We start from the raw sequence: 14,095 nt of genomic DNA on the forward strand, positions 1-14,095 counted from the left end.
ATTGTTATTTCATTATTTCTTTACAAAACCAAAACGAAAAAACAAACAAAAAAAAAAACAAATATAGAATTATCATCAATTAATTATGTAATCATGATCAATTATCCTTCAGGAAACACAATATTATATAAACCTTTCAACAACGTTGTAGGCCTACTTGTATTTGTATTTATTTATTATTAAAGCACGTTTCAATACAACCGAAGTTGTCCAAAGGGCTGTACATTAAAATGGAGAAAATACAAGGCACAATTAATATAAAGCATACAAAACATAAAACACATACACATCTAGGAATCAATCACTCATCAGAGAGCACAATACTTATCTTGTCCGCGGAGGCGCCTGCGCAATCCCTTCCATTGTTTTCTGATATTTTAGATTTTACTAATAAAACACAAATTATGTTATTATTTAACAAAACAAAAAAACTGCTTGTAATAACGAGTGAAACATCATAACGAGTTGCATCATTAGGTTTTACTTAGGCCTTTTAAGAATAAAATAAATACAAATAAATAAAAATTTCCTCAATGTTGTTTTAGACCACATAAAGCCAAAATGAGTATTTTAGGGGCCACCCACACATTCGAAACGAATTTTAAAGCATAAACTAATTTGTTTAACCCATAAACCAAAAATACAACAACAAAAAAAATTTTTCTTTGTGTTATTGTGTCATTTTCTTTATTATTATTATTATTATTATTATTATTATTATTTTGTCTTTGTTTATTTTCAAATCAAATTAAACTAATGTCTTTATTTGTTTTTTCGATTTGGTTTAGTTAGACAGTTAAATAAGTCGTTTTTTCTCGACATAGGGTAATTAATTGAAGGAATTACAAGGACTGATGCAGCTTTTTTGATGCAACAACTTTCCGTTTCTGACACGCGCTTGTCACTGAAAAGAAAGAAAGCAAACAGAGACTTAATTTGAAATCACATTGCTCCTATTTATATGCTTTGGTATATAGCCTAATAGTCACTATAATATGCTCTTATGCGATTTGCATTTGCAGCCGTTCAGTGTCATTCAATTCAATGCAATCAATGTCTAATATTTATAAAGCGAGGGAGCACAAATGAAACTTTTATCGGCACAAACGATTGCGACTGTTTGTGGTGAATTTGGAGCATGTGGGGGGCTGAGTGACCTGAGATTTTATAAATATTATTTTAATAAACATAGGCTATCTAAAATAAAAAATGGAAGCAGCACAAACGAAGCACAAACGTTTGAGACTATGATGGGCTAATTTGGAGCATGTGGGGGGCTGAGTGACCTGAGAATGACCTATACAAGTTATTTTAATATTTTAAAATCGAAAGCAGCACAAACGAAACTTTTATCGGCACAAACCAGCACAAACGAAGCACAAATGATTGAAACTATTTTGGGCGAATTTGGAGCATGTTGGGGGGCTGGTGACGTCATCGCCTATAATTCAAAGTTTAATATTTTAAAATCGAAAGCAGCACAAACGAAACTTTTACCGGCACAAACCAGCACAAACGAAGCACAAACGTTTGAGACTATTTTGGGCGAATTTGGAGCATGTGGAGGGCTGAGTGACCTGAGAATGACCTATACAAGTTATTTTAATATTTTAAAATCGAAAGCAGCACAAACGAAACTTTTACCGGCACAAACCAGCACAAACGAAGCACAAACAAACGAGACTATTTTGGGGTGAATTTGGAGCATGTGGGGGGCTGAGTGACGTCATCGCCTATAATTCAAAGTTTAATATTTTAAAATCGAAAGCAGCACAAACGAAACTTTTACCGGCACAAACCAGCACAAACGAAGCACAAATGATTGAAACTATTTGGGGTGAATTTGGAGCTTGTTGGGGGCTGGTGACGTCATCGCCTATAATTCAAAGTCTAATATTTTAAAATCGAAAGCAGCACAAACGAAACTTTTACCGGCACAAACCAACACAAACGAAGCACAAATGATTGAAACTATTTGGGGTGAATTTGGAGCTTGTTGGGGGGCTGGTGACGTCATCGCCTATAATTCAAAGTCTAATATTTTAAAATCGAAAGCAGCACAAACGAAACTTTTACCGGCACAAACCAGCACAAACGAAGCACAAATGATTGAAACTATTTGGGGTGAATTTGGAGCTTGTTGGGGGGCTGGTGACGTCATCGCCTATAATTCAAAGTCTAATATTTTAAAATCGAAAGCAGCACAAACGAAACTTTTACCGGCACAAACCAGCACAAACGAAGCACAAATGATTGAAACTATTTGGGGTGAATTTGGAGCTTGTTGGGGGGCTGAGTGACGTCATCGCCTATAATTCAAAGTTTAATATTTTAAAATCGAAAGCAGCACAAACGAAAGTTTTACCGGCACAAACCAGCACAAACGAAGCACAAACGTTTGAGACTATTTTCGGTGAATTCGGAACATGTGGGGGGGCTGGGTGACATCAGAATTACCTATAAATATTATTTTAATATCTAAAAAACCAAAGCAGCACAAACAAAAATTTTTACGGCACAAACCAGCACAAACAGAGCACAAACGATTGAGACTATTTTGCCGACGTTTTGCGTTGGGTGGGGGGCCAACTTCACGCAGGTAGCTAGCGGATATTGAGGAGATGTTTGCTGTATGTGACAAAAAATGTTTTTAAAATCGCGTGACATCACTTAGAGCACCTTTAAATGGTGCTGCTTTCCCATAGACTGGAGTGAGAGGTCTCTCGAGGTGACAAGATCTTTCGGCGTGACAGACCACTCTAACGCTTCAGTCCAAGCAGAGCGCACATGTTGTGAACCAATCATCTCTCCCGCTTTACTAGTTACAACACAAAATAAACATGAATGAACACCTGAAGGTTGAAAAATAAAGTACAACTTACCGAAATCTGTATCATATCGATCAATCGGTTTCAACTGCGGAAAGGCGTCAATAAAACAGCTTGTAAAAATGTCACATTTACCTCAGAAAAGCTGTTCAGTGTCCAAAAAACTCATTAGTCAGCTACAAAAATGAACGTAGAGAGGAGCATTTTGCTGAATGACTATAGGTGTCAGGGTTCTGTCACTTCAGTCTTGCTTATTTCTTGGTTTTGTGACAGAGCTCTGACACTCCCGTTCTTGTCGTGTTTTTGTGTGAGCGTACGGTCTCGAGGGTTCTCGGGGCTGTGCGCTCTCTTGTCTGCGTTCCTTGTTTCATGTTGGGAGCGTGGCGTTCGGATCCCGGCACTCGTGTCTAGTTTGGTTTCGTGTCGGGATTAGGACACTCGCGCTCCCAGTCCTGTCTTTGTTGTGAGCGCACGGTCGAGTGTTCTTTCACTTGCCGTGCGTTCTTGTCTCCTGTTTTGTCTCTTGTATTGTCATGTTGTGTAGCACGCGGTTATTTCCACCTGCCGCGTGCTTTCCTGTTGTTTTTGTCTTGTGTTGTGTAGCACGCAGTCTGTGTTTCACGGGCTGCGTGCCCTCATGTTGTCTTGTTTTGTGTGAACACGTGGCTTATGAGTTTTCATAGTCACTTGTTCATGTCTTGTCTTGTGTAGCACATGGCTTGTGATTTTTGTCTTCATTGGCCATGTGCTTGTGTCTTTGTTTTGTTTTGGTGTGAGCACATGGCTTGTCATGTGTTTCTTTGTGCCATGTGCTCTCATGTCTATTGTCTTGACCCCGCCCACCTTGTTACCTCATTATTGGTTGATTTGTCCCACCTGTCCTCCCTCATTACCTGCCTTGTTTGCTCTCCTATTTATTCTCCTTGTGTTTGCAGTCCTGTGCTGGTTCGTTGTCGTTTATTCTGTCATATTTCTCCTTGTGTGTCTTCAAGCCTAGCCTAGCCTAGCCTAGCCAAGTCAAGTCAAGTCTAGTCCCTGTCAAGTTTAAGTTAGTCTGTTTTCCCCCTCGGGGTTGTTTTTGTTTTATTTTTTATTATAAATAAAAGCCCTCTTCCCTGCAATTGAGTCCTCGTTCCTTCCACCACCCACCCAACCTGACAATAGGCTATTGCATATTCATTGTATTTGTACTTATAGCTGCAGTCTGTAACTTTTTTTGGTTAAAAAATATCCAAAATAAATTAGTAAGCAAGTACATAACCAGACAGTCATTGTTCAAAACTATGTCCTTACCTTAGCCCAATTCACAATGGAAAGCTTGTAGTAATGTTTTTTTTTTTTTTTTTTTTTGAGTGACAGGCTACTGGTAGGTTTCCACAGGAAATACGAGTATGCCTTTGAGTCATTACGTCACGTCACGGGTATAGCCTACATAAAGGAGTCCCGAATGCTGCAGGTGGCGGTCAATTTTAGCCTCTTTTTACAATAGCTGGAATAATTAGTAATGGAAAAATGAAGCTTTGCGAAGCATCAAAGCTTTTCAACACGGCCGTAACGACATCTTGTGGTCAAAAGGTGGAAAAAGCTACCTTTGCGTCCGAGACGACCCAGTCATTTTTGGACTGTTTCATATAATAAATCAGTTTGTTCTATGAAAAAAGCAAATATAAGAAAATATAAGTCTATAGGTCTTTCACATATCATTGTACTTACACAATGTATGAATAAATGAGTCTGTGAATTTGTTTTAAATGCTTTGTAAATTCACATTCAGTCTGTGCAGAATGTTTAAGAAGACATTGTGACTGCTTCCAATCAATTAGCAATGTTGAGGACACTTTCATGTACAAACCTTAGAGGTGAGTGGTGAAGGTGAAATCAGCGACAAGTTTCTTTTTCTTTTCTAGAGAACAGGTTCAGAGGATGTACATGATCAGTGAGTAAGTGAGTGAGTAGCAGAATATACATATGCAGGATTATCACTACAATAGCATTTCCCCTTAAGAGACGGGAAGTAGGATATAAGGAAAGAAATAATTACATAATAATAACTTTTACTTTGAAACAAAATGTTCAAAAGAACCAATTCATATCTACTCTCAGTAGCACATTATTTTACAGTCCTGTTCCCCATGTACAAACTATGTTTTTATTCTAGTAATTGCAATAACTGGGTAATAACTAGGTACTAACCCTGAACCTAATCCATGTAGTTGCCTTATATTACCCTGTACTTTCTTAGGTAAATGCATGTACTGTAAAATAAAGTGCAAGCCTACTCTCAAAAGCAAGGAAACAACCACTGAGTGGAACAAAGACTAGTGTTAATATTGATACATCCTTGTGACCTTATGACCATTTTTAAACTTTTAAATACAAATGTAACTCAAACATTTAAATTCATTAAGTTCACTGCAGAAAGTTAGTCATACAGGTTTGGATCAAAAGTGAGGAAATGATGAAAAAAGATGTCTTTGTGGTGAAACTAGAGACAGAATGAGAACTTGAACAGGGCACTGGTGTTCTTCAACCAAGCCTTTAAACCTTATTCGTAAATTAATATTTCACAACAACATGAATACAGGAAGCCAAGCTTTACCAGAACTTTTTTATTTTCATGGTTATGTCCACATGACTTGCATTCGATCAATAAAATAATCAAACAATATGATCTCAGTTAAAAGCTTGATACCATTTTAACAGGTACTTGCAACAGACAAAAACTAAATACAATGAAGCGCTCTATTGTGTGTATTCACGTTCTGCCACCATGATATAAATAGCATTAAACTCAAATTTTGGCACAAAAGTATAAATATTATTCTAAAAAGCTAACTCTTCATCGCAAAAGGGTTCAACACACCTGTTTTTAGGTGATTGAGAGTAATGTAAAAGTCCACATTCATGAAGGGTGATGCCTGAGAATCAGTACTACACACACACACACACACACTTTGGTTATAAACACCAATGCAAGAACTGCTCAAGTGTCTCAAGACCCTTGATAGTATAAAACATCGAAAGATTTCCCCTGTATGTAAACCATAATAACCTTGATGTAAAGGCTCAATATATAAATACGAAAAAGCAAAACTGACAAATATGGCGTGTACAGGTAAGGCATAGTTTTAAGTGCATGTTGGCAGATCCCTAACAGAAAAAAAAGAAGAAGTGTGTGACACCTAATAACTGCAGATTAACAAACAAGACAAGTACCGTTTTACTCAAATTCATGTTATAGAATGCTGGATATAAAAGGACTACAGATTCCTCTTGTCAGGCAGGATTGGCTAAAGTAAATTAGCAGAATTACAAGTCTGCACAAATCAAATGAATGTCAATAGTAAAACGTTGTGCAGTAAAAATAAACACATTATACGGGTATACACATACAATAACTGCATAACAATCATGAGATTTGTGACGTGTGTGCTGATTTAGAACATGTCATCCTTTTGTATGAGCCTGAGTTGTAGGTTTTTGACCGTGACTTTTCATGTTAAGATCATGAACATCAAAAACAATAATTGTCAATTATCAATCATATTCTGCCTCTTCTACACAATTATGTTTCTACTTGTATACAAAGATGCCATGACAGTAAAATTCTGCCTGGAACATGGAAAAAGAATCAGATTATTTATAAAGACAGTTATAGTAACATCTACTAATATGTGCTCCAAAACATCAGAAAATGCATTTAAAAAGTAAATGACAGAGACAGTGACACTGAGTACAGTGATCACTCTAGTTAGCCCAGTCTCTCCTAAAGGACAAGGCCTGCAGGTCAGGTCCTATGACATAATGCCACACGCACAGTTCATGTTGGCCAGGTAAGGGGCAGTGGTGCCGGTTCTGGCTGGATGAACAGCAATGGTACTGGTTGTGGCCAGGATTCATAGCAGCTTAGCTCAACTGTTCCAGGTAGGCAGAGAGCAGAGACTGAGGAGGCAGGAACTCTTCCTGTTTGTTGACTACCTCAGTCTGTCGAGCACCATTACAGTCAGAGCCTGCAGAAAAATCACACACTTTAGTTGTTCCTTAGGTCACGTGTGTCAAGGAGATACTGATAAAACTCTGAGTTTCTACATTTAGTTGTGAGAAATCACATTTTTTGAGAATTGTCAGTGGTGTTAACCTGGTTGTTAAAAATGTATTTTAAAATATTGATAATTAAATGACATTAGGATCAAAGCTAGCATTTTTTTAAATTGTTAACGTCATTATCAATTACAAAAGAGTATGTTAGTCAATGATAAATCAATTTTTTTTTATTGTTATTTTAACTAAAGCAAAAACAGGTTTAATGTGTTTCATTGACAAAACTGTAAATGGAAAAACCTAATCAAGTTCTTGAAAATTCCACTACAGTTTACAGTACTTAATATATACACAAATGAATTCACATCAGCCTCATATGAAAACAACCATAAATTGGCTACGTTGGAATGAAGTAATAAAGTTCACTCACTAGCAGAGGTCAGATCCATGTATTGGCAGATGGCATGAAAGAGCAGTCGCTCATAACTGCAGAAACACAGACACGTCTGAATCAAAACATGGTATTCTACTGATACACTAACATTACTGCTTTCAACTTCTCAAGCAGCAATTGCAAACATGCATGTTTAATTGTTAGTGGGGTCTGAATTAGTCTGTGGAGGTGAGAGATGCATTAACTGTTGTAGATTGTTCACCTGCTGCTGAGTTTGGTAATGTAAATTGAGTGTGGATGTGCCATGAAGAATTCCAGCAGATCGGACTCCAGACCCTCCAACACTCCCTTAAACAAAGAAAATGAAAGCACAGATATCAGACAGAAAAAAATAATGATAGGACAAGAGAAAGGGAAATAGGCGGAAGACAAAAATCAAGACAAAGATCAAGCAAATGACAAAGAGCGTCACCATGGGAATCTGTCTGCGTCTCAGCGTCGCACGCAGCCTTCGATCAATCCTCTGGTAACATTCCTGAGCCCTGACAGCAGGATTTACTGCTAAAAGGATCATCACAAATATGTCAGATATAATTACAAATAATCTGCCCATCATTGAATTAATAAAGATGAAGTGTGGTGTGTAATTTTTGATGTTGGAATACTTCAAATCCCCAGATTAACGGCAGAGACGACCGTAAGTAAATCATGCATAAGTTCACCTATACAGAGTGCAAATACTGTGGAGCTATCGAAACATTGCTCTGTTTGTTTGAGCGTCCCGACACGTCCGACTTCTGGCTCAACCAGTGCCTGAGTTTAGGGCAGAGGGGGGGGAGGGAGGTTTAGAGGTATCACACGAACAAAAGTGCTGTTTTCCCCAATATCAGCACGATTTCAAATGTAAGATTTATTTTAATACAACAGTTCAAAAAACTAAGTTGATATTAATTTTACTTAATTTTAAACACAGTATTGTCCATTTTGCCTGTTCTTTGCACTATTTCATGAACGAAAAATAGTTTCGAACAAAGCAGAACAGTTGCATCTCCCTGCAACATACAGAGTGGTGTTTTGTTCATGAATGAATCAGCCGGTTTGAACAAATCAGTGAATGAATGATTCTTTGACTCATTTATTAAAGGATTAGTACACTTTAAAATGAAAATTTACAAGATTTACTCACACTCAAGCCATCCTAGGTGTATATGGCTTTTTTCTTTCTGATGAACACATTCGCAGTGATATTAATAAATATCCTGACGTGTCCAAGCTTTATAATGGCAGTGAATGGGGCCAATGAGTTTGAAGCTCAAAAAGAGCATCCATCCATCATGAACGTACTCCACATGACACCGTAGGGTTAATAAAGGCCTTCTGAAGCAAAGCGGTGCGTTCGTGTAAAAAAATATTCATATTTAACAGGTTATAAAGTAAAATATCTAGCTTCCACCAGGCCACCTTCCGTATTCACCGAAGAAAGTGTAACGCCTCTAGCAGCTCAAAACACTTAGGCTACGTCATATGCCTTCCATATTCAACAAAAGTGACGTGACGTCAGGATATTTATTAACTCCGATTGTTTTCATCAGAAAGAAGTAAATCATATACACCTAGGATGGCTTGAGAGTGAGTAAATCTCGAATTAATTTTCATTTTAAAGTGAACTAATCCTTTAAGACTTGCTGCCATCTATTGGCAGTTTCAGTTCCACACAAAAGTATCATATATAGAAAAGTATAATTTCATATTTCTAGATTCAAAATGTCACATTTTAAACACTAATTTCATAACATTATTTATGCAGCTATAACTAATAAATGCCTATAAATAATAGAAATGATGACATTTACATTTATTCAGTTAGCAGACGCTTTTATCCAAAGTGACTTACAAACGATGAATAGTAATTTCTTTCAGTAATGCACAGCATTGCTTTTGCTCATTTACTAATTTCAGCATAACGCCAACAAAGGACATAATTATCTTTAATAATTCAAAGATGTTGTAACTAATTTTTTTATGTAAATGTTATAGTAGGCTAGTTATGAGAGGTGTGCCCTTTTTTCACTTGAGCACCTGCCCCTCAAAATGTCTGTACACCGCCCTGATCTTAAGGCACTGAAATGTAAACTGTACAAAACGTCCTCGAGTGCAGTTTAGAGCCATAGGTTAAGGGGACTGAAGGCAACAGAGAGCATGTGAAGTACAAATGCCTCTCTGTGTGAAGTATGTCTCATCTGGCGTGGTCTACACTAGAGTGAATACGTCAAACATAAGTCTTAAGATGTGTGTAGCGTGATAAACTGGTGTGCAACCCTCTCTCTTATTGGAAGCAAAGTGGGTTTGTGTGATTAAATTATGTCAGACCCTTTCTTTGGTCTTTATGGCTCTTGTTAGAGTGGGTCCTTTGAGCCTCCTCCTCCAGCAGAGCCAACAGTCGCTCTTGCTCCTCCCCAGAACGATTCATAAAATCACTCCAGTACTGAGAGACATTAGAGAGAGAGTTAAAGTAGTCAAAATATCCCTTAACTGAGAGCAGTTAAAGAAACTTGCTTTACCTCCACATAGTTTCCATTGGTGCAGGCTTCAGTGAAGATGGTGGGCGAGGCTGTTTCATGCCCTTCACCATCCTCTTTAGAGCATTCGCCCGGTTCCAAAAGACTGTCCAGAAAACGAGCTACGCAGAAGCAGATTGTTTGCAAAATATTACAATATCATAACTAAACTTTTTTTTCTCTCTGTAACAAATAATCATTTTTCTGCGCCAAACATGAACGCTTTTTCTTTTCATTTTTAAGCATTTGGCCAATGCTTCTATACAGTACATATACAGTACAGTGCATAACAAATTTATTAGACCACCACCCAATGTAAGGTTTGTGCCACAGCTGCCCTAACAGTATTGGTGATTTATAGGTTGCTGTCACTTTAAGAGCAAGACCCCATGCACGCACACATCCGAATTCTCACCTTGTTCAATTAAGACTTAACCGAATGTGTTTACGGGAATACATGCCGAGAGGGGTATTTTGACGGACATAATGCGTGTATGTGTCCATCCAAGTGCTTTGAGGACGTAAAAGAGAAATCAATAGCTCTGCGAGCTATATGAAACTCTCTCTCTCTCTCTGGGTGTGCGCGCGAGCCTTGTATGTGCGTCTGTGCACACCGATAACAGCATGCCGGGCAATACCGAATTAAATCCTCTTTTGCCTCTTCTAGCGCTGGAATGGTTTTATGTCTATTTAATGTATAAACCAGCAAGACAAAACACGTGCAAATGATAACCTTTTACTCTATTGCTGTGAAACTTGCAGCTGATCCGCGAATCACATGCGTGCCGAACCGTGGGGCTTGGTCCATACGGATCACGGATCAACAACGATCCGTTTAACCACTACAAATCAGGTATGGTGGGAGAACATTGTGTTTGGTACATTTTCGTCTTCAAACCAAACTTGGGTTTTCAGCCGATGAAGTTTAAATCCCATCTGGCTAGTGTGCTTCCCATGATGTTTATGCATTAAGTTAGTAGGTAAAGAGTAGGAGGTCTTTTGTGGCTGTTCAAACCATAGACTGTAAAAAAATATGGACGTAGTGTCCGTGACGTCACCCATAGAGTTCTGAACAGCAGTTTTGACGCGTAAATGAGGCCGCGGCCATCTTAGCTGCGCGTCACCACACGTCACTCCCGGATAACTGAAAATGGGCAAAGAGGCGGAACGTAGTTGGAGCCCATGCGACTTGTTGCTGAAACCACGCCCGCCTAGCGTATTTATCTTAGATACTGTCTAAAATATTAATAAAGATAACAATATCATTAGAAAGTACTAAAGGTTTACTGTCAATCTAGTTTTTTAAGATAACGTTATAGATGCTCTAACACCAGTAGGCTAATTAATTTGTGTGGGGTGTGCAAATAACACAAAAAAATCAACTGGGACTTCATACCTTTAATGAAATAGAGATCGCGAGATGAATCCAATCCATTTCACTTGGGTAAAATGTCCATTTCAAAACATAAAAAAAATACTTTTTGTTCATGAAAGCGTTAACCTGTTAATCCATTAAATCTTTATATATATTATCCATCGTTTGCATCTTCGGAATGATTTGCTCTCCATCATCGTTCTTCAAGAAAGGATGCAATCTGAGCAGCATTTATAATGTAAAACTCTATACGTACATATATAGGTACCAGATATCTGTATAACTCTCAAATGTTCTCTCAAACTAATGAGCACGTGTCCAAAGTATATTTTTTCAAAATAGTGCAGCAGTTTTAGTCTAGTATCCAAGCAGTGCTGTCCGAGTTGTATATCCTCCTGGTATTGTCATTGTTGTAAATCTCAGGAACAAAACTTTTAGCCAATGCCACGACGATCCACCAAAGTTTATCTTCCACATACGAGCACATATACACAGACTGACATCTGCCTCGAGTATGCAGCAAGCCATATATTGTATAAAATAATCCAGAAAAAAGGCACAAATACGACTGAGATGCCAAATTCAGTGGCTGAAATTAGCTGCTGAGGTGACATGACGGCTCACAGACAGCAGCGCCACCTGTCACTCAAGTGACCACGCCCTTAATTATTCAGAACTTTAAAGCTTAATATAATTTAAACTGAAAAAATTCAACCCCCTCAGAGTTGTCATGAAGGGCAAAATTAGCAGTATAGACCAAAACACAATTTGAACCAGAGTGTAAACATGTGTTTTTCTGCTGTAAACTTGGCTGTTTTAACATTATGGTCAATGAGATTTTGCTCCCTTTTGCAGCCTGTCCCTAGCGGCCAGACGATGAATCGCAGTTTAAGTTACTTCTGTATTGGCTTCACTGGGGGAAGCTGGAAACTGGGGGAGGTTGCCGCTTGGTTCAAACACATTCGACTAAATGACTCTGCCTCTGGAAGTGGTTGAAAGTAGACAAGCTCAAAATGTTTTAGACCCCGTTTACACCTGCTTTTACAGCGTACACCTGTTTACAGCATTGTCGTCTTATGATCCAATTGGCAAAATGGATCTTATTACCAGGTGTAAATTAGGGCCTAAAAGTGCAGTCACAGTTGCTCATCTAAATTTCACAGACAAATTTTAATAGGAATGTGTGAGGGCGAAAAATTTTCCCAGCCAGATTTCATTTTAAGTTCAATGCAAATTCGCTGCACTGACTAACAGAAAGCTGCTTGGTTTGAAAGTAACATCTGTGTGAGCAGCGCTTCATACATTGAAATTACACTAATGTGACCACACCTTAATGCTAAAAATGAACTATGAGACCCATGTTACAGTCATAAAAAATCATATAGACTTTTGTGTTTTTTCAGTATAGAAAAGAGCATTGTTAACATTCTGCAAAACTGTGACAAGAGGGTGAGTAAATGACAGAATTCATTTTTTGCAAACATTTCCTGTGTAGTAGGTAATAAAATAGTAAATAACATAAACATAAATAATGAAGTATCCAGACATAAAAGCAAGACTCACTGTTTTCCTGTCGTCGCAGACTCTTCCTGCCCTTGGCTCTGGGAGTGAGGTCAGAGTTACGGATGGCCTGGTTAATAAAGAACTGCTTCTTTTTGGCTGGAGAAACACGTTTTGCAGGAGAGTTGGGTAGAGATGAGCAGCGCCGCTCATTTAGGCTGAAAGAGAAACAGAAAGCAGACATGTTTTGGTTTACTAAACTATTCTCCCAAAGGGTTTACTCCATAGTCACACACATGACAGCCACAAAATTTACTCTGATACGAATTTAAATGTAATTAATTAATTAAATTAAATTTGTCACAATGTTTTAGTGGATTTTAATGTAGTTTTTCACACTGCACTGCTGTAGTGAATCTACAGATTCTTCAGTGGAGACCCACTGCTCTGCTTTTATTTATAGCTCTAACCACAGGTCAGATGCTTTACCATGGAAATAGGTCACAGCTTATCTCTGCAAAAACATGCACATTTTAGTTGTCTATTTCACTATAATTATTTCATTTTTATTTGTTGTGAAGCTGCCGTCCAGGGTCACCTATAGAGAAACCAGCAAATAGTACATTACACATTTATACAGAAAATTAGATGTGAAATACTGATTTTACTTCTGAGTTTATTCGGATATGCCTGTTATTTCCAACTTAGTTGACTTTACGTACTTGAATTATAACCTTACATTTATTTATTTCTGTACATAATGACCTGTCATTTAGCTGAGGTGCCATGAACAATGACATAAACAATCATTACATTGCTACTACAGTTTTAAACAAGTGCATCACTTATTATTTCATTTATGTAAAACATTACATGCAACGAAGACTTGAGAGACGTAACGTTATCTGTCATTTGTTTTTAATTTAGCTAATGAGCTTGGCCGACTAACAACAACAACTGACATGTATGTGCTAAGACAAATAGGCGCATTAGCTACCGGCTACAAGCTAAAAATACACTTACATTACATCCTGTTCCTCATTGTCATTGCTATTTAACACAACCATCTCAAAGTCTTCTCACAAAGAAACACGACAGAGACACAAACAAATAAATTTATAAGGAGAAAAGGTCCAGAACAGCTGGCGTTAGCCGCGATGGCTAATAGCTAACTAGATAAAGAGAATGGGCGGGGTTTTGGAAACCCTACAGCCATGACAACCATTTCAGCCAATAAATATCCTCAGAACGCTTCAACCTGACAGAAGCTATATTATATTATATTATACATGTGTTTATGAATTTGGTAACCATTTTCATTTTAAGTTTTTCACCATTTTATTTTTTTTTTATAGTCACCAAGTGTGACAAAGTTACGTACAAATATTGAATATAATGT

At 37.7% G+C, this 14,095-nt stretch overlaps 1 protein-coding gene across 2 annotated transcripts; it reads right to left on the minus strand.

The window, feature by feature from the left end:
* Nucleotides 1-5,442: 5,442 nt before the first annotated feature.
* LOC137015660 (R3H domain-containing protein 4-like) lies at nt 5,443-13,891 on the minus strand. Of its 2 annotated transcripts, none has more exons than XM_067380707.1 (8): nt 13,720-13,891; nt 12,760-12,914; nt 9,825-9,943; nt 9,634-9,748; nt 7,736-7,821; nt 7,526-7,611; nt 7,300-7,355; nt 5,443-6,838 (listed from the first exon to the last, which is right to left on the minus strand). In XM_067380707.1, exons 1-8 carry the CDS (start codon nt 13,761-13,763, stop codon nt 6,735-6,737), a joined length of 765 nt encoding a protein of 254 aa, XP_067236808.1. In that variant the 5' UTR covers nt 13,764-13,891; the 3' UTR covers nt 5,443-6,734. The 2 variants fall into 2 exon arrangements, with proteins under 2 accessions (XP_067236808.1, XP_067236806.1); XM_067380705.1 differs by having other exon boundaries at nt 7,736-7,824.
* Between the last annotated feature and the right edge of the window lie 204 nt (nt 13,892-14,095).

The sequence above is a fragment of the Chanodichthys erythropterus genome, unplaced genomic scaffold (genome assembly GCF_024489055.1).
Source record: "Chanodichthys erythropterus isolate Z2021 unplaced genomic scaffold, ASM2448905v1 ctg000030_np12, whole genome shotgun sequence".
Taxonomy (NCBI): domain Eukaryota; kingdom Metazoa; phylum Chordata; class Actinopteri; order Cypriniformes; family Xenocyprididae; genus Chanodichthys; species Chanodichthys erythropterus.

Excerpts from the sequence above, each read along its gene's own strand:
- LOC137015660 (XM_067380705.1), bottom strand. The coding sequence starts at position 13,763 with ATGGTTGTGTTAAATAGCAATGACAATGAGGAACAGGATGTAAT. Across the intron at positions 9,749-9,824 it reads CCAATGGAAACTATGTGGAG|TACTGGAGTGATTTTATGAA; the intron begins GTAAAGCAAGTT and ends AATGTCTCTCAG. Across the intron at positions 7,825-9,633 it reads CCATAAAGACCAAAGAAAGG|CAGTAAATCCTGCTGTCAGG; the intron begins GTCTGACATAAT and ends TGATCCTTTTAG.